This window comes from Lepus europaeus, chromosome 2 (assembly GCF_033115175.1).
Source record: "Lepus europaeus isolate LE1 chromosome 2, mLepTim1.pri, whole genome shotgun sequence".
Taxonomy (NCBI): domain Eukaryota; kingdom Metazoa; phylum Chordata; class Mammalia; order Lagomorpha; family Leporidae; genus Lepus; species Lepus europaeus.
In genome coordinates, this window is record NC_084828.1 from 110,752,065 (window position 1) to 110,771,652 (window position 19,588).

The 19,588-nt window shown below is 48.7% G+C and overlaps 1 protein-coding gene across 1 annotated transcript in view; it reads left to right on the forward strand.

Annotated features, from left to right (window-relative positions):
• The first annotated feature begins 18,127 nt into the window (after positions 1-18,127).
• The window catches only part of MECOM (MDS1 and EVI1 complex locus), a 603,498-nt gene continuing 602,037 nt past the window's right edge, over positions 18,128-19,588 (forward strand). Inside the window, exon 1 of the mRNA XM_062212089.1 lies at positions 18,128-18,518. Coding sequence (XP_062068073.1) covers positions 18,482-18,518 — 37 coding nt within the window. The 5' untranslated portion in view covers positions 18,128-18,481. The remainder of the gene's footprint in view (positions 18,519-19,588) is intronic.

Sequence of the window (19,588 nt, forward strand, 5' to 3'; positions counted from 1 at the left end):
CCATTACAGCCTTTTGGGAAGTGAACCAGCAGATGGAAGAAGATCTCTTTCTCTGTTTCTCCTCCTCTCTCTGTAGCACTGCCTTTCAAGTAAACAAAAAACAAATGTTTTTTACAAAAAGTTTCTGCCATCAAAAAATTTAATGAACTATTTATTTTTAAAGATTTATTTATTGGGGCCGGTGCTGTGGTGTAGTGGGTAAAGCCACCACCTGCAGTGCTGGCATCCCATATGGGCGCCGGTTCGAGTCCTGGCTGCTATGTTTCCTATCAGCTCTCTGATATGGCCTAGGAAAGCAGTAGAGGATGGCCCAGGTGCTTTGGCCCCTGCACCCACATAGGAGACCCAGAAGAAGCTCTGGGCTCCTGGTTTCGGATCGGCGTAGCTCTGGCCATTGTGGCCAATTGGGGAGTGAACCAGCGGATGGAAGACCTCTCTCTCTCTCTCTCTCTCTCTGTCTCTCCTTCACTCTCTGTGAAGCTCTGACTTTCAAATAAATAAATCAATCTTTAAAAAAAAAAAAAGAAGTTAAAGACAACTCAAACTCTGAAAAAATATTTTTTTTAAATTTTTTTTTTATTTTATTTTATTTTTGACAGGCAGAGTGGACAGTGAGAGAGAGACAGAGAGAAAGGTCTTCCTTTTGCCGTTGGTTCACCCTCCAATGGCCGCTGCGGTAGGTGCGCTGCGACCGGCGCACCGCACTGATCCGATGGCAGGAGCCAGGTGCTTCTCCTGGTCTCCCATGGGGTGCAGGGCCCAAGGACTTGGGCCATCCTCCACTGCCTTCCCGGGCCACAGCAGAGAGCTGGCCTGGAAGAGGGGCAACCGGGACAGGATCGTTGCCCCGACCGGGACTAGAACCGGGTGTGCTGGCGCCACAAGGCGGAGGATTAGCCTAGTGAGCCGCGGCGCCGGCCTGAAAAAAAAATATTTTTAAAAAATTTATTTATTTATTTGAAAGGCAGAGTTAGAAAGAGGGGAGAGACAGAGAGCTTCCATCTGTTGATTCACTCCCCAAATGGCCTCAACCACCAGGACTGAGCCAGGCCAAAGCCAGGAACTTCATTCGGGTCTCCCACATGGGTGGCAGGGACCTAAGCACTTGGGTCATCTTCTGTTGTTTACCCAGGTGCATTAGCAGGGAGCTGGATTGCAACTGTGCTCCAGCAGCTGGGACTTGAACCATGCTCATTAGTGATGTTGGCATTGTAGGTGATGGCTTTACCACTGTGCCACAACACTGGCCCCTCAGAAACCATTTAATTAGATACTCTTTAAGGACTTCTTCAGAATGAATAATCTGAAGTTCATAGCAGTGATTTCTAGAATTTTTTTTTTTTTTTTTGACAGGCAGAGTGGATAGTGAGAGAGAGAGACAGAGAGAAGTCTTCCTTTTTGCCGTTGGTTCACCCTCCAATGGCCGCTACGGACGGCGTATCTCGCTAATCTGAAGCCAGGAGCCAGGTGCCTCTCCTGGTCTCCCTTGCGGGTGCAGGGCCCAAGCACTTGGGCCATCCTCCACTGCCTTCCCGGGCCATAGCAGAGAGCTGGCCTGGAAGAGGGGCAACCGGGATAGAGTCCGGCGCCCCAACCGGGACAGAGTCCGGCGCCCCAACCGGGACTAGAACCCGGTGTGCCGGCGCCGCAAGGTGGAGGACTAGCCTGTTAAGCCACGGCGCCGGCCTGATTTCTAGAATTTTTGATCATGCACTTTAATCAATAAAATGTTTGCCATGCTATGCTATGCATTTCCAAAATATATATTTATAATTACTTATGTGTATTACTATAAAATAGATTACATCCCTTATAAAACATTTCCTCGAGCCAGCACTGTGCTGTAATGGGCTAAGCCTCCACCTATGGTGTTGGCTTTCCATATGGGCACTGGTTCGTGTCTCAGCTGCTCCTCTTCTGATCCAGCTTTTTGCTATGGCCTGGGAAAGTGGAAGATGGCCCAAGTGCTTGGGCCACTACACGCTCGTGGGATACCTGAAGAGGCTCCTGGCTCCTGGCTTCAGATCAGCCCAGTTCTGGCCACTGTGGTCATCTGGGGAATGAACCAGCAGATGGAAGACCTCTCTCTCTGTCTCTCCCTCTGTCTGTAACTCAGCCTCTCAAATAAGTAAATAAATCTTAAAAAAAAAAAGAAAACAACAACAACAAAAATTTCCTGCAAAATAAAAATAAAAATACTTCCCACCATACTCCCACCCCTCCTCCTCCCTCTCCCTTTCCCAGTCCCATTCTCCACTAAGATCCATTTTCAATGAACTTTATACACAGAAGACCAACTCTAAACTAAGTAAAGTTCAGCAATTTGCATGGAAAAAAACCCCTATTCCTTAACATTTGAGACAAGGGCTGTTCGAAGTCATTGCATCTCGAAGTTAATGTCACTTTTTTTTTTTTTTTAGAAAATTAAGTTTAAAGAAGTACCCAAGAATGATACATCTTTTGTGAGCACTTTAAGAGTACTTTCTGACAGAATCTGCAAACAAAAATTAAGCAAACCGTCTACGGCCCAAGGATTTTCTGAATGATTCACAGAATCACAAGATAGCAGACGTTGACAAATTCAGTTTCTTCAAATAAAATAATATGTTCTGGCTTTTTAAAGCAGAAACCTTTTATTAAAAATATATTGGGCAGGGGCTGGTGCTGTGGCATAGCAGGCAAAGTTGCTGCCTGCAGTGTCAGCAACCCATATGGGTGCTGGTTTGAAGTAGCTGCTCCACTTCCAATCCAGCTCCCTGCTAATGACCTGGGAAAGCAGCAGATGGCCCCAGTGCTTGGGCTCCTGCACTCACATTAGAGACCCAGAAGAAGCTCCTGGCTCCTGGCTTAGGATCGGCCCATCTCCAGCCAATGGGGCCATTTGGGGAGTGAACCAGTGGATAGAAGACCTCTCTCTCTCCCCATCCTCCTGCCTCTTGATAACTCTGCCTTTCAAATAAATAATTTTTTTAAAAAAAAGATTTATTTGAAAATCAGAGGAAAGGCAGAGAGAGAGAGAGAGAGAGAGAGAGAGAGAGAGAGGTTTTCCATCTGCTGGTTCACTCCCCAAATGGTCATAATGGCTGGAGCTGGACCCATCTGAAGCCAGGAGCCAGGAGCTTCCTCTAAGTCTCCCCATGCCAGTGCAGGGGTCCAAGGACTTGGGCCATCTTCTACTGCTTTCTCAATCCATAGCAGAAATCTGGATCAGAAGTGGAGCAGCCGGGACTTGAACCGGTGCCCATATGGGATGCTGGCACTGCAGGCAGCGGCTTTACCCGCTACGCCACAGCACTGGCCCCTAAATAAATCTATATATATATATATATAGAGAGAGAGAGAGAGAGAGAGAGAGAGAGACAGAGAGAGAGAGAGAGAGAGAGAGCACAATTTATAGATCTCTGGGAAAACCAGAGAACCAGGCTTAGGTACTTCCCCTGGCAAGTAGGACAAACACCCTCCAACAGCACAGGACAGACCCAGCAAAACACTATGGCTGGCTCTGTTTTTCAATACCAAAAGTATTGGTACCAGATGCCAGAAACCCCAGCACAGCTGCCTCAGGGGCTCCTGACATCTCTGTCTCTGAGCTTCAGGGAGCTCCTAATGCCCCCTGGTGACCGCAGTCTCACATTGCTCATTCTACGCACTTGTCTGCCGGCTGGCCGCCCTGTAGACAATTTGGGGAGGCTATTGCAATGCAGAGGGGGGATCTAGCCGTGTTGTTTGCTAACAACTCCTGCTAAGGAGAAGGGCCATATTGTGCAGAATGGCTGGGAGTGAATAAAGAGCTGTTCCCCTCCAGGGAGGATCCAAAGTCCAAGTCACCAAGTCCAAAAAGGCAAAGCTGGACTGGCATCCATCTTTGAGTGGTCCTCATCGAGAGGGTGGAATAGGCACCAGGGTCTCTGGACAGGAGCAGAGCTCAGCTTCTAGCGAGTGGCTTTGTTCCTGCAGGTTAACTTAGAGTTGTTATGAGAGATGGTCGAGGCAATGTCTAGACCCTAGGAGAGGGAGTGGCAATAATGAGTTGGGAGGCTACTGTTCTCATTCAGCCAAGTTGAGTTCAGGCTTTAGCCTGGACAGAGGGTCAGTAATTCAGTCACAACATAAGGTGTGAGCCAGTTGCTCCGAACATGTCCAGAAGCTGAAATCCTCTTGAATGACACTTCTGATTCTGGCCAGGGGAGCAAGCACCAACTGTCAGACCTGCTCACAAGGAAAGGGAGCTCCCTTATGCTATCAGCCCAACCCCTAGAGGGCTCAGAACCGGTCAGGCTGTCATCACTGTGCTTGCCATGCTCCAGGCATTTGCTGCTGTATAAAAAACTACCCCACTGTAATGGTATAAAGCAATAAGCAATCTATTATGCTCATAGAGTGTATGTTTGTTTTCTGAGCTCCACAGTATCTGAGGCCTCAGCTGAGAAGACTCAAATGCTTGCGAGTGACTTAAACAGCTAAGGGTTGGACTTAGCTGGAGGCTTCTTTACTTACCTGTCTTGTTCCTGTGCTGAGATAGCTCGGAAGCTGGGTTCCCCTGGGCTTGTTGGCCAGAGAACCTGCATGAAGTCTCTCCGTGTGCACTGGGCTTCTCACAGTGTGCCCACTACATTCTGAGACAGAGCACCATGAGGGAGCATTTGGAGAGCAAATATTCCAATAAACCTAGATGGGAGTCACCTGAGCTTTCATGATCTGGCCTTGGAAGTCACATAACTTCGCTCTGCTGCATTCTACTTGAAGCAGTCACAAGCCCACCTAGCCCCACAGAAAGGTGACATAGATAGACCCTTCTTGCCAATGGGAAGAGTGTCAAAACATTAGGGGATTATTTTAAAACTGCCACTAAAAGAAAAAGAAAAGCTCAGAAGCATATCATTTGCACATAAATATTGGCCAGGACTTGAATAACCTATTTTAGTTTATTAAAAGGAAAAAACAGTGGAGACGTGTCATGTTCTATACACTGTGCTGAATTCTGGGGACAGCGAGCTAAGACACAGCCATCAGGGAGCTTGCAATCCATCAGAGAGGACAGATGCACGTGCTTAATTATAACTGAAAGTCAATCGAGGAAAGCGAATGTAGCCAGGTGGTGCAAAGTGCTGTGACAGCCGAGAGGAAGGGATCATTAGCAGGGTGGAGAGACTGTATTGTCTAAAGGAGCATATGAGGCCAGAAACTGGTGACACCTAACATTTAAAAGTTATTTATTTGTTTATTTGAAATGCAGACAGACAGACACACACACATACTGAGAGAGAGAGAGAGAGAGAGAGAGAGAGAGATGAGAGGAGAGAGGTCTTCCATCCTTTAGTTCATTTCCCAAATGCCTTCAATGGCCTAGGCTGGGCCAGGCCACACCAGGAGCACAGAACTCAATCTGAGTCTCTAACATGGGTGGCAGGATCTCAAGTATTTAAAATAATTTATCAATGTATTTTTTTGAAATGCAGCATGACAAAGAGAAAGGGGGAGAGGGAGGGAGGGAGGGAGGGAGAGAGAGAAAGAGGCAGAGAGAGAGGCCTTCCATTCTCTAGCTTACTTCCCAAATGGCTACAACAGGAGGGGCTGGGCCAGGCAGAAGCCAGGAGCCTGGAGCTCCATCTGGGTTTCTCACATGGGTGGTAGGAACTCGAGTGTTTGGGCCATCATCAGCTGCTTCTCAGGCAGTTAAGCAGTAAGCTAGATTGGAAGCAGCAGAGTCGTTGGGACTTGACCTAGTATTCTGATATGGGTTGTGGCAACCCAAGTAGCAGCTTAACTTAATGCACCACAATGCCCACTCCAGGAATCAAGTCATTGAGCCTCCCCTTCTGCCTCCCAAGATACAAATTAGCTGGAAGCTGGAATTAGACGTAGAGGTGGGACTTGGAACTTGAACCTAGGCACTCCTATATTGCATGTGGGAGTCTCAAGTCTTGTCTTTTTTTTTTTTTTTTTTTTTAGATTTATTTTATTTATTTGAAAGGCAGAGTTACAGAAAGAGAGGGACAGACAGAGAGAAGGTCCATCCACTGGTTCACTCCTCAAATGGCTGCAACATCTGGGGCTGGGCCAAGCCGAAGCCAGGGGCCAGGAGCTTCTTCCAGGTCTCCCATGCGGGTGCAGGGGCCCAAGCACTTGGGCCACCTTCTACTGCTTTCCCAGGCTGCTGCACTAAATGTCCACCCCAGACCTGAATTTGAATGCTACTTTCACTATTTGTTAGATTGAATCATATAAAATTGTTTTGTTGTGGCTAAAAAACAGCTGAGCATCAGCAAGATCTTGGCTCAGTCTAACTTCTAACTAAGCAACCTTCAGCAGACATTTAACTTTTAGGAACACCAGTCGGTACACCTGCAAAAAGAGGTTAAAAATGTCATAGAGTTATTTAGAAAAATAAGGTAACAGGCAATGTACCACTGTAGAGCTTACCAGGATAATTACTTAATAGATAGCTGTTTTGTAATTATTTCTTATTATCATAGGAAACATCATGGAGAAAGCTGAATCCGAGATGGCATCCGAAGGCTGAACATGATTTGATGAACAGGGAGGGAGGCCTGTGAGGGATTTTAGGTTGATGAAAAACATGTGAAAGTGCTATTTTTGTGATTCTACTTATAATCACATTCAGTGTTGCCATTGTTTTGGGACCCAGGGGTTTCTTTGAAATAAAATGATTCAAGGAAAAAAAAATGAAATTCAAATTCACTCATAGTAAACCACCATAGGTATTTTCAAGTCAACTTTCCAGTATTTTTATGGGTAAGTAATCTGCAATCCCTTCACAAATCACTGACACATTTTGCTTAATAACTAATAAATGGTTGTGAAAGATAGGAAAGCCTCTGGAGCCGAACACAAGAGGGAATCAGAATTCTGGCTTCCTGTGGTTGTGGGAGGGGAGTTGGAAGAACTGAGGGCTTAGGTTTCAAAACCCTCATAGGCTCAGGGCATAAAACTCTGGCCCACCACGGGTTGGGGAGAGGAAACTGATACCGTTGTATAAAGCTGGTTCTCAGAGTTACACTGTGAGGAGTGGGCATTTGGTTCAGTGGTTAATGCGCCCCTTGGGAGGCTCACATGCTACACTGGAGTGCCTGGGTTTGAGTCTGCTCTGCTTTCATGTCCAGCTTTCAGGTAAGGCACACTCTGGAAGGCAGCAAGTGATGGCTCAGGTCCCTGCCTCCTACAGAGAAGACCTGAATTGAGTTCCTGGTTCCTGGCTGTGGCCTAGCCTCGCCCCGACTGATGCAAGCATCTATGAAGTGAACCAGCAAATGAAATTTCTGTCTATTTTTCTCTTTACCTTTGGAATAACATTAAAATAAGTAACTAAAGAAAAAAATAAAGCTACATCACCAGTGAAAAGCTGGTGGGGAAAAATCATCAGCTCCCCAGAAAGGGAGATAACAAGGAAACTTCTGTCCCGTCTGGCCTCCTGGTCTCTGGATGAAAAAGAAAAAAAGTGTCCCTAGTGATTCTTCCCAAAAGGCCTTCTATCACTTATGTCTGTGGTTCTAAATACACTTGCTCCATATTTTGGGAAACTTTGGGCTGATCAATCAATGAAAAAACTGATGATAGCTCTGGAGTTTCTAAAAAAGCTGATGTACAACCTCTGGAAGGAAATGATTCCTATAAAGACTTGCTGAAAGTGAACTCAAAATTCAGAAGTCTAAAGTATGGGAGAATAACTTGCCTGGGTCATGACCTGTAGATGCAACAAACAGAAGTATTAGATGTCCAGAAGCTTCAGATCAAACAGCTTTCAGATAAATTTCTATGTTTAATATGTGGGAAAAGTTTAACCTTAAGATTAAAATAAGAAGACAATAAGGCAGTGTGAAAAGATACCTGGCATATTTTTAAAAACAAACATAGCTGGTAGAAACTTTAAAAGCAACTGCAATGAAAAAAAAAATCAATGGGTGGGTTAAATAGCTTATTAGACACAGCTAAGGAGAAAATTAGGGACCTTTAGTATAGATCTGAGAAAATGATTCAGAATTAAGTATAGAGAGATAATAAAGAGATGAAGTTTACCAAAGAGAGACTAAAAAGCATGGAAGACAGAGCAAGAAGATCTATTATATCGTACGTGTAATCAGAGAATCAGAAAGAATTGGCAGACTGAGGGAAAGGCAGTATTTTAAGAAGGTAATGACTGAGCATTTTCTAACATTGTTCAAAAACAAAAAATCTTTACATTTAGAAAGTACAAAAAGTTTTGAGCAAGGTGTACTTTAGCATTAGAGTTAGCTACAAAAAACTCCCCAAGGAACTTACAGTTTATGGAGAGAGATCATAGAGGTATGGACAAAGCATGTAAGACAGAGATGCTATAGGAAATCAGTGATGGGGAGAGATCCAGCTTTCAAAACATATAAGTAGTTTACTGGAGGAGGTAATATTTGTCTTAGATTCCAAAAGATGCGTATGCTGGACACCTGAAGATGACGTGTACTCCACTACACACTACTGCTGCTTAATCGTTTCAAGGTACAGTTCTGATGTAAATCCCCTCAAGAGTCCTTGATTATCTTCAAAATAAAGCCCTCACTGTTGTCTTTTATTTGAAGGTCATCAAGGTATGCGTCTGACATATTTTTCCTAACCTGTTTCCCTTAAAGTCTTTCTTGAATTCTGCAATTCAGGAAAACTAAGATTCTTCATGATTCTGGAGCACAGGTTATATTTTCCCATGTCTCTTGCTGCTTCCTCTAGAATATTTTGGAATGCAAGTATGTGCATGTATAATAATTTTATCTTTAAAAAATTATTTGAGAGAGAGAGCGAGACAGGGAGAGAGAGAGAGAGAGCCAGACAGAGCACTCTCATAGGTTTGCCCTAAATCTGGGACCCAGGAAACCAACCCAAGTCTCTCATGTGGATGGCAGGAACCCAACTATTTGGGCGATTACCAACATTTCCTTTGGTCTGCATTAACAGCAAATTGGAGTTAGGAGCCAGAGTTAGGGATCAAACCCAGGGACCCTTACATGGGATGTGTGCAAATGCCCAACCCAGGGTTTTATATTGAAAATAACTGAGGGATTTTTAAGATTCTGAATAGGAGAAAGACATTGTCAGAACTGTGCCTCTTAGGAATATGAAGCAGACAGTGTTGTATATTTAGAGTGCCTTGGAAATGGAAGTTATTGGAACTAAGTAGCCCATGCTCCGTGCCCATGTTCCACTCTGGGAAGCGTCAGAGGCACCAGATTGCCCAGTTAGTCTAATGAAGAAACCTGCATGATGGGTAGTTCTGTAGACCTGGACATATAACTTGTGTCCAAAACATCAATGGAATGGCAACACATCAGAAACAGATGCATCCATGTATCATTCCTTAAGGTAGCTACTCTGCACTGGTGTTTCCAATATGATCAGAAGGGAAGTTATAGGGCTGGCACTGTGGCGTAGTGGGTAAAGCCACCGCCTGCAGTGCCAGCATCCCATATGGGTGCCAGTTGGAGTCCAGGCTGCTCCACTTCTGATCCAGCTCTCTGCTATGACCTGGGAAAGCAGTAGAAGATGGCCCAAGTCTTTGGGCCCCTGCATCCGCATGGGAGACCAGGAAGAAGCTCCTGACTCCTGGCTTCGGATCAGCAAAGCTCCAGCCATTGCAGCCAACTGGGGAGTGAACCATCAGATGGAAGACCTCTCTCTCCATCTCTCTCTGCCTCTCCTTCTCTCTCTGTGTAACTCTGACTTTCAAATAAATAAATAAATCTTAAAAAAAAAAAGAAACGGGATGTTATATTTTCAAGAGCCCTTAAGAATGCCAATGTCCTGATAAGCCTAATGTATCCAGTCTCAGAGTTCTAGTCCAATGCCAACCTAAATGAAAACTTAGATCTGAATTTGACTGCGATATTTTTGTCTATGGACTATCACTCCTAAATAGGTGACAGCCCAGACCAATTTTAGAATTTTATTTTGTCTCTCTATACAGTTCTTCCCCAGTTTTGGACAATATTTCTCAAGAGTTTACATAGTGCTGATTTGGAAAGTGTACTACTAAAAGCCAGTACAAGAGTATTGTATTTTCTAAACTGTTTGAAATACAAATCCTATCACATGTTCAGGCTTCTAGCACATGAGCCCTCCCAGTAGATAATTCAATAGATCAGTTCGTACAATTTCCTTTGTGTACAATTGATTTTTTCTAACAGAAATTGTTCCTGTAGCAATCCCAGAACTGTGGTATGCTTCCTTGTCTTAATCTTGAAAATGGACTGCTTCTAAAACATTTGCTATGGGACATGCATCATCATTTAAAAAAACAGAGCTTTACCTCGATAGGTATGTTTCTGGGAAAAGGGAATATAAATCAAATTTTTGTAAGTCAAATCATATTTTAAATGTCCCAGGGGAACTCATTATTTAATAAAATAGCACAGAGCGAATAATCACATTGTGATGTGGCTTTTCCTAAGGCAGGGCACACCTGTATCACACTCTGTCACGGCTATAGGACTTCACTCCGCAGCAGGGTTTGAGGGTTGCCAGGTCTGTCTTGGACTCAAGTCAAGGGAATTAAGTTATTGAGTACTGAGGATCTTGTTACAAGGCAGTCTCATTTTATAAGCACTCTCATCATGGATCCTATAGCGTGCACTTTAAAAAGAGGTGGAAAATCTACTAATACATTTAAACATATATTAAGCAAATTAATTCACTTTGACTCTATCTTTTTATGGCAACCGTAATCATTACTTGAGTAAAGAATTTTAAAATACTGTATGTGTAAATTTCATAAATCTTTTATTTACAGGCAAGGATCTAGACTTCATTAACAGTTTCATGCATTGAATGAAAAGGAACAATTAGATTAAAGGAAAATGAAAATTTTAAAATACCCAAATGCTAAAGCATGTGAAAACAGTAAAAAACAAAAAAAAAGTAGCCCCTTAAATGCCACTTTCTCTTTGAAATGTCTTTGTGTCTTCCATCTCACAGGGACAGAACAGGGAGAGACATCAGATGTCTTCAAATACTGACTTTGTACTTGGCAGAAGGACTTGCAATCATAAGTTTAGGAAAGCACAGTGCATCTCAGTGGCCTGCATCATGTGACCCAAGTGCTGTCTGAAAAATACGCAGCTAAAACCCAAAACCCAATCTCTCTCTCTCTCTCTCTCTCACCCTTATCATTATATTATGGCAAATTACAGAATATTAGAGTTTGGAACTCTAAATAGCTTCACTTACTGGAATTTCAACTGTGTAGTTGACTGTACACTAGGCACCTTATATGCTTTATTTATAATTCTCATAATCCTGATATATATATATATAATTATTCCCATTGAACCATGGTGAAAACATAGGATCAAGAATTTTCAGGAATTTGCCTAAGGTTGCTCAGCTGGTAAAAGGTAGACCAGCGGCTTAACTCTTAAGGTCTTTCAACACTATCTTGTACTCCAGAGTTTACTAAATGTACAGTGGCCGAAAATCTGAATACTGCCATCTTTTCCTAAAAATGTCAACCGCGGCCTCCAAAGTATTTTAATATATTAATCCCACGAAAAAAGAAACGAATAGTTCCATGCTGTAGATGAGCCATCACCTCTTGGAAACTGTGGTGTCTTTCAAGACGCCTGCGGTAAGGAGGGAGAAATAAACGCCAGATTCGGTTTCAAAATAGGGGGGCGGGGCAAAGGGTGGGGGGGAGAGAGGAGTAGGGGAAGGGGTGTCGCTCAGACTGGGATCCAGAAAGCCTTGCAGCTGGCATTCGGTCAATGCATTGTGAGGGGCAAAGGACTCTGCAATGGGCTTTTTAATGGATGGGTTCATCGACTCCACCCCCTGCGCGATCAAGACAGGCGGCGGGATTAGAAATGAGGTTCGACCCTGGAGGGTCCGGATCTAAGAGGGGGAAGAGAACCTGGCTAGGCCCATCCAGAGCAGCGTTTCTCAAAAGTCGGCGCTCAGGCGAATCACCTGTTAAAACGCCGGTTTTGATTAAGCAGGTCTGGTCGGGGCCTGTGATTTCGCGTTTCCAATCAAGTCCAGGTGATGCTTTCCGTTGCCGGCCTGCGGCCCACGCTTCCAGGGGCACCCGCATCACCTGGGAGCCTGTTAAGACCGGCAGCCAGCTTGGGCCTCTCTCCAGACCCGTGGAATCAGAATCTGCATTTTAACAAGAGTCCCTAGCCTGTTCGTACGCCCATTAAACTTCAGAAACACTCTTCTAGGTGACTCTGCTCAGTGGAAAGGAGCCAAACAGGTTCCAACTTCCCCGGGCATCGTTCACCAGCAGTCTGGTTTCTTTCCGGAGCTCCACATCCCACGAGGCGGAAATTTGTGCCCCGTGAAGCTGCTTCTCCTGATCCTAAGCCAGTAGCAGCTCCGGGAGTCGCTCGCCTCATAATCCTCCTTGCTGGGTTCCTTTCCACCCCAATCCGCGCTTCCCCGGGGCGCCCCAGCTGTTTCCACCCCCACGCCCAGGCGGCTACTGTGCACAGCTGGAACCCTGAGCCCCCGGCGCACCAGGGCTGCGGAGGCCGGGGAAGCCAGGCGGGGGCGCCGCAGACTAGGCTGTGCGGGAGGAGGCCGCGCCGAGCCCGGAGAGGACGGGCGGGGCAGCGCGAGCTCGGCATCTGTGCCAACCGGCGCGGCCCCACGTTCCCACACGGCGGGAGCCGCGGCTCGCTACCTGGGAGGCGGCGCTCATCACCCCGACCTGTGTTTCATAAACCTGTCTGAAGGCAGTTCCCCAGGCTCGTGCGCCCGGCATCAGCACGACCTTCTTCGCAAAGAACTGCTGTTTATAATCCCCGAGCTGCGTGGGGGGCCTCGGGGGTTAGATTTTAAGCCGACTATTTACTATCACCACCACCACCACCACCACCATCATCATCATCATTAAAAAAAAAAAAATACCCGGCAGCCCTGACCTCCGTCCCTTACCCCTTAGAGACACTTCGGAAGTTAGGGGAGCACGGAGCAGGATTGTTAAACCTAACGATTTGGTGAGAAATCTGGGACCGAAAACGCAATGTACCAAACGGCGAGTTTTTCCAAGGCAGAGAAGGTAACTGGGCAGCCAACGCGCGGCCGCCGACCCCCGCCGCGCGCGCTCGCCGGCGCAGGCTAGCCCAGGGCGCGCTTCGCTCGGGCCGCGCCGCTGGGCCCGCGCGAGCATTTCGCCCGAAGAGGAGAGCGCTCGGTGTCCCGGGCCGGGGGTGTCCGCGCGCCGCGCACAGGGGCACTCCCGCCGCCCCGCGCGCCCGTCCCGCCCGGGCGCCGAGGCCCAGCTAGCCCCACGCCGCCCCGGCCCCGCGCCGCCCCGCGCAGCCCCGCGCTCGCTGGTAGCGCACGTTTTGGCTGCAGCTCCCCTCTCCCGGCCGAGCGCGGCGGCCAGTGGCAAGTTAACACCTGGGGTGTGCACGTCTGCTCCGGCGTGTGTGTGCACGAGGTATGTGCGTTTCTCCCGGCAAAGTCAGACAACGCGGGTAGCGTTCACGTGTATGGAAGCTTACGGGGATCTGTCTCGGGGCTCGTCGGGTGTGCGCAAACTTTTGTGAGTGTGCGTCTGTGTGAGTGTGCGCGTGTCCCCACCCTCCTCTTGCTTGCCCCCACCCCCACCCCGCCCGTGCTGGGCGAAGTAGTCCTATATAGCGATGATAAATATCCCTGTTGATCACTTGATTGATTACCCCCCTGAAAGGTCACGCGGGCTGGCAGTAATTTCCTTTTGCCTAAGGCTCCCTTTTCACTTTTACTCCGGCACGACAGCTCCGAGTACACGGGATCTTTATTTTTTATTTTAACCCCTAAATGCACCCCCTCCCGAAAACAATGCAGACAAGAAAAATCGAATAAAATCAACTCGAGACCTTTTCGCTCACTCGCAGCCGCCCTCCCCATCTTGCTCCTTTCTTTCTCGTCGCCACTGCGCCCTCCGGCCCCGGCCCCCTCTCCCGCAACTCAAATGTATTCTGGACACTATTTAATAGATGAGTGTCTTGCAAGTAAACTCAGGCATCCCTTGGGTCTGCATTTCATGTCTGTGACTCTCTCCCTTTCTCTCCTGTGGACTGAAAATTCGGATTTAAACCACTAGACAAGCTATTAATTTAGCTAGGCTACCCAGGGTCCTGAACCCAATTAATTTCTAATAATTATAGCCCAAGGGGGCTAGATAGATCTCCCTGCCTCTTTCTTTTATTGCCTCTCCACGCCACCGAGGTCAGCGTATAATAATAAAGTGTATATTTTGAAAGCGATCTCCAGAACAGTGAGTTATTGCAATGAATGAAAATTGTTTCCATTTTGGCTAATTGAGCCCGTGACCGAAAGCTGGAGCTCTGAGACTAAATAAAGAGGACTGTTTCATTTCAACATGAAGAAACCCCTGCCTAGCTCTGGTCACCCAGCGAGAGTTTAATTTCTTAACAGCCAACCTGAAACCCAGAGTTGGGTAAACAGTATTAATAATTGCATTACAATGATTAAATTAATCTTGCTGGTAGCCAGGAGGGTATAGGTTGCGATTGAATAGCACGATGTAAAGTTCACTGCACAAAGACAATAGGCCAAGAAATACCTCCATAAAGAATTCAAACTTTCTTCCAAAGATACTGCGGGGCTGGCTCAATTATAATGGGAAGAAAGGAAAATTTCTTGTTGCATGTTATTTATTGAAAATCAGCTCTTTGCTGCTTTTTAGTGGTAATCAAAGAAAACAGTTGGAGATGGGGTACGTCGGTGTCTTCCTTTTCAATGACCCGTCTTCATTTCAACTCCCATCTCGATCTCTCTACTTCTGCTTTAAAAAAAAAATCCTAAACAAACAAAATGACAGTAATAAAACAAGCAAACTCAAAACAGCTCGTAAGCTCATCGAGTTTCCAAGGAGGCGCTGCTGCCAGGATGCCTGCTTCCAAGAGAGGAAACGCAAAGAAAACTCCTACCTTGGGACCCCTGCTGCTGTCCCCCAAGGAAACGAATTTCAGGAGGGGAAGGGTATGCGGGGGGTGGGGGGTGGGCAGCGGGGGCAGCTTGGCCAACTTGTTGGAGGCCTCTCTTCTCTGGTGCCAGGGGCAGCTTAGCCGTACGGTCAGAGGGTGTCGGGGGCTCCAGGGGCCGTTGGACAGAAAGTCACCTGCTCTGGTCTCACGACTGGGACTCGGGGCAGGTGGAAGTGACGGGGTCCGGGCACTTGGGAATGGGAACCTGCCGGGGCTGGCGCGGGGGTCGCGGCGCAGCGGGCGGTGAGCGCGGCCGGCTGCTGTCCGGTTTTTGCTCCATCAGGTTAAACACACTTGAACCGGTAACTTGGCGCTTTTATTGACGCACACTTGGGGCAGAAAGCAAATGACAGAAGAACGTGGTGGGGGAGAATCAAGGGAGAAAAGAGGAAAAGAACGCAGCTTTTGTTCTTGAAAAATTAAAAAAAGGATGGTATCGTGAATACTTGTCTGATAGGAAGAGAGAGAGAGAGGGAGAGAGAGAGAGAGTGAGAGAGCGAGCGAGCGAGCACGCTAGCGCGAGCATGTCTTTTCACAACGCTTTGGCCTGGGGGCCCAGAAGATTTTGTGTTTATTATGTCACTTAGAAGGGCTGCATTTGCTCTCCTATCCCAAAACTCTTGGAACCCTGGGAGAACGACCCATGCGCTGGAGCAAAGGTGACCCCAGGACTTGAAAAACCAGAGGGGAAGGTGCTCCAGTGGCACCTCGATTTCACCACCCCTCCCTTCTAGAAAAGTTTTGAAGATAGGGACCTTTCCATTTGGGGTTCGGAAGCTCATTTTTGAAGTCCTCCACCTCCCACCTGGTTCCCCTCACAGAACTCACCCCACCCCTTAGCCTGCCACGTGGTTTATAATTTCTCAACAGCAACAAGCAGCCCAACATCACTTGTGTGTATGGTATTTAATCTCAGGGTTTGGTTCCCTGGTCTCTTCGTTTTCTAGAAAATTCATCCACATCCTTTTTAACCTCCTCCTCTCTCCAATGGAACCCAGACATGGACAACCTCTCTGGGGACAGGGGAAATGAATTAATGATAGGTGTGGCAGTTCTCGGGGCTCCCCTCCCCCCAAGTATCTAAGGGTGAGAAGGTGAAATGAAACTTGCCAGGCAGAGCCTTCTCCTTCTGCCCAGGACACTTTGGAGTCCTTGGGTGCTAGGGTCCAGTGGACCCATCTCCCTTCGCAGGGGGGTGGGGTGCGGGCAGGGTCCTGACCGCAGGGGGGTCATCCCTTCTCTCCTCTGCTCTGGGCAGTGGTTCCCAGACAGTCCCCTTAGGCGGATCAGAAGCAGCTGTATGAGCTTGCTGGCCAGCCTAGTGTGTTTCTCTCCCTAGAGATTTCAAAGTCCCACTTTTCCACTCCTCCACCTAAACTTCAAGGCTTCAACATTTTCATGTTGGAGACTTGTGGGGACCCACAGTCAGTATGTCGGAGTGACTAGTGCATTTACAACACCCAGTGTGTAAGAACACTCACCTGTACGTACAGGCAACAGGAACTGTAGGTCTGCAAAGAGCCCAGGTGTCCCTTTCATCCAGAGGGGAGGAGAGTTCCCCTGTGCCCTGTGCCCTGGGTGTGTGGGCACCAGAGCCTTCTCTTTTGGAGGTTGTTTTATTCCTACTCTGGGCGATTCCCTCTTTTACTCCCCCCCTTCCCCTCTTCCCTTTCTCACATTTCAAGGTTACACATCTACCTCCCTTGGGATCTGTAGCTTGGTTCTCCAGGGACCTGTATCTTACAGCCAGTGCCCCCGAATTACACAGCTCGGAAGAAAGAAAGAAAGAAAAAAAAAAAAAAAAAAAAAACGGTGGGTGTCCTTTGCCAGGGTGAATCCTTTAAACTTTGGTTCTCTTGAATAGAAATACCTATCTTCGGGCCACTGGTGTCCTTGCGGTTGAACCTTGCTGTTTGGTCTCACACCCCCCAGTCCCAGTTTTGACAATAAATACCAACAGGTACAACCGGGCATTCTCGATGGTCACAGGTGCCCTCCCCTGCTTTTGCCATACTCTTGCCTAGAAGTTGCTTTTCTTTTCCCTTTCCTTTAGCCTGAGCATCAAGGATGTATTGTTGCAGCATGCAGACGGAAAAGATTGTAATTTTCTTTTATGGTGTTTGGCAGGATTTGCAACAGATATTATTGGGGACATAAATAGCACATGGTAGGTATTGAACAAAACTGTTTAATGCAAGGAGGTTGTACCAAGAGAAAAATCTATACCTGGTTGGGATTGATTCATACCTCAAACACCGCTAGCTCCTTTAGGAGTTTCCCATTTCTGAGTGCCCCTTTCACTGGTAATTCCTGTAATTAAAGCAAATTTCAATAATGTATTTTTTAAAAGTGTGTGTGTGGTGGGGGGTGCCTTGCCTTCTCCTCCTCAGGCTTGTGGCCCCCAGAGGTTGTGAGTTTAAGCGAGTGAGTGGAAGTGGCAGGCAAGCTGAGCAGCGGCAGGAGGCGACCGACCCGGCAGCCTTGGGGGAGGCCGGAAGGTGACAGCCGACCTCTGCGAAGGCAGGAGGTCTCGGATGCCGACGTCCGCGCCGCGGGGACTTGGGAGTCAAGGGCGGTCACTCCGACTGGGTGGAGATACACTACTGAGGTGTTCTGAGGAGGGAAGCGAGCGCTGGTGTGACACCTAAATTCGAGAAAGAAACAGTTATTATTCTGCTTCCAGCTCTGCAAACGGGAGCCACAATAGTTTCAGCAGCAGGAGCAGCGGCGGCAGCAGATTGCCCAAGTTCAGGATGGTTCTGTTTCCCCTGGGTCATTTGCCGAAGATCCAGCCTTTTCCTAGTTCCGAAGTAGGGGAAAGTTTTTTTTTTTTTTTAAAGTTTTTTTCCCCCTCCACTTTTTGCTTTCCTCATGGATGAGAAAGAAAAATGTCTGTAATTTATATGAGAAAAACAACAATAATAGTTATAACACGGGCTTAATAAAATTCCAACACGGAATAAATCCTCTACTCAAGTCTTTTCATTCCTTTTTTTTTTTTTTTTTTTTTGGGCGAGGTGTCTGCTCCCCTCGGCTCCCCGCTCGTTCCCCGCCCCCCGCCGCCCTCCCCGCAGCTCGCTTTCTCCGCCTCCTCGGCGATTGCCATCTGACAAGATCTCCAAATCAAAGTGATAAATCGCTCCAAACTTTTTTTGGCGGCGCTGAGATGTTGGAGGGGCGTCTAGCGCGCATGTGCGAAGGTGTCCAAACTGACAATGCTGGAGAGATAGCGAGTGTGGATTGAGAGAAAGGGAGAGAGGGAGGGAGAGTGAGGGAAAGAGAGAAAGAGAGTGTGTGGAAGAAAGTGTGTGTGTGTGTGTGAGAGAGAGAGAGAGAGAGGGAGAGAGAGAGAGAGAGAGAGGGGAGAGAGGGGGAGAGAGAGAGAAAGAGAGAGAGGGAGAGAGAGGGAGAGAGAGGGAGGGAGCGAGAGGGAGAGAAAAAGAAGGAAAAGATCCAAGAAAAAAAAACCCCAACCACACACCAGCGGCTGCAGGACTGGGCACAGCATGAGATCCAAAGGCAGGGCAAGGAAACTGGCCACAAGTAGGTGCAATATCCCTTTTCTATTGGCTTTTCCCCCTCCTCTGCCATCTTGCATATCTGTCTCCAGCGCTCCGGGAGGGAGCGCGGGCTGCCTCTCGCGCCGGGGCCCGGGAGGAGGGCAGGCGCAGCGCAGCCCCAGCAACCTGCCGGTTCCAGCTTCCGAGCCCGGTCGCCCGCGCTCCCGCTGCTGGTCTAGGCGCCGGAGGAGCCCCGGCAGCCCTCAGCCCCGCGCACCGACCAGCTGTGGCAACCCCGGGGTGGGGGTGGGGGTGGGGGCGGCCGAGACGGGGGTGGGAGGAGGAGAGCGCGCGAGAGTGAGCGCGAAGGGGTGGGGTGGGGGGGTAGAGGCTAGGAGAGTCTCCCCCTCCCCTCCCCTTCCCCCCAGGCGGGGGAGAGTCGCCTCTGGCCAACCAGCTGGTCCCGGGGGTGGGAGGGGGAGCGGGGGTGGGGGGCGGGCAGGCGAAGGGAGCCTTCCCGAGCCTTCGGTCGTTGCTGGGGCTTGGGATGGGTGGCCGGCTGTGAGGGAGCCACAGTGGCGGCGGCGGCGGCGGGCGGCACTGGTGGAGTTGGGAAAAGTTGCGAGGCGGCCGCTGGAAGTTGCGCGGGCGGGCGGGCTGGCGGGCGGGCTGCGCCGAGCCGCGGCTGCAGTAGTGGGCGCTGTGCGCTCGGCCATGCTGGCCGGCGCGCGCGGCGCGGCGGGAGCACCCGGGCAGGGAGTGGGGGAGACAAAGGTGGGGGGGGGCTGAGTCGCGGGGTGAGGGGTACCACCACAGCCGAACTCCTGACTCCTCAGAGCCACGGGCAGGTGGGCCGCGAGGAGGCCCTGAAAGCGCGTGCAGAGCCGGGAGTGGAGGGCGTGCGGCCAGCGGTTGCCGGAGTTGGGAGGGCGAGAGGGCGCTCTCCGAACCGCGAACCCGGGGCTGGCGGGGCGCCGAGCGACCCCCAGGGGGCGAGCTGCCCGAACGCTGGGTCGCGGAGGGGGTGCGGTTGAACCTCTCGCTCTGCTGGGTGCAGCCCGGGTCCCGGGTCAGGAACCCTCCCCGGCGCCCCCTGCCTGCCCAGTGCGTTGC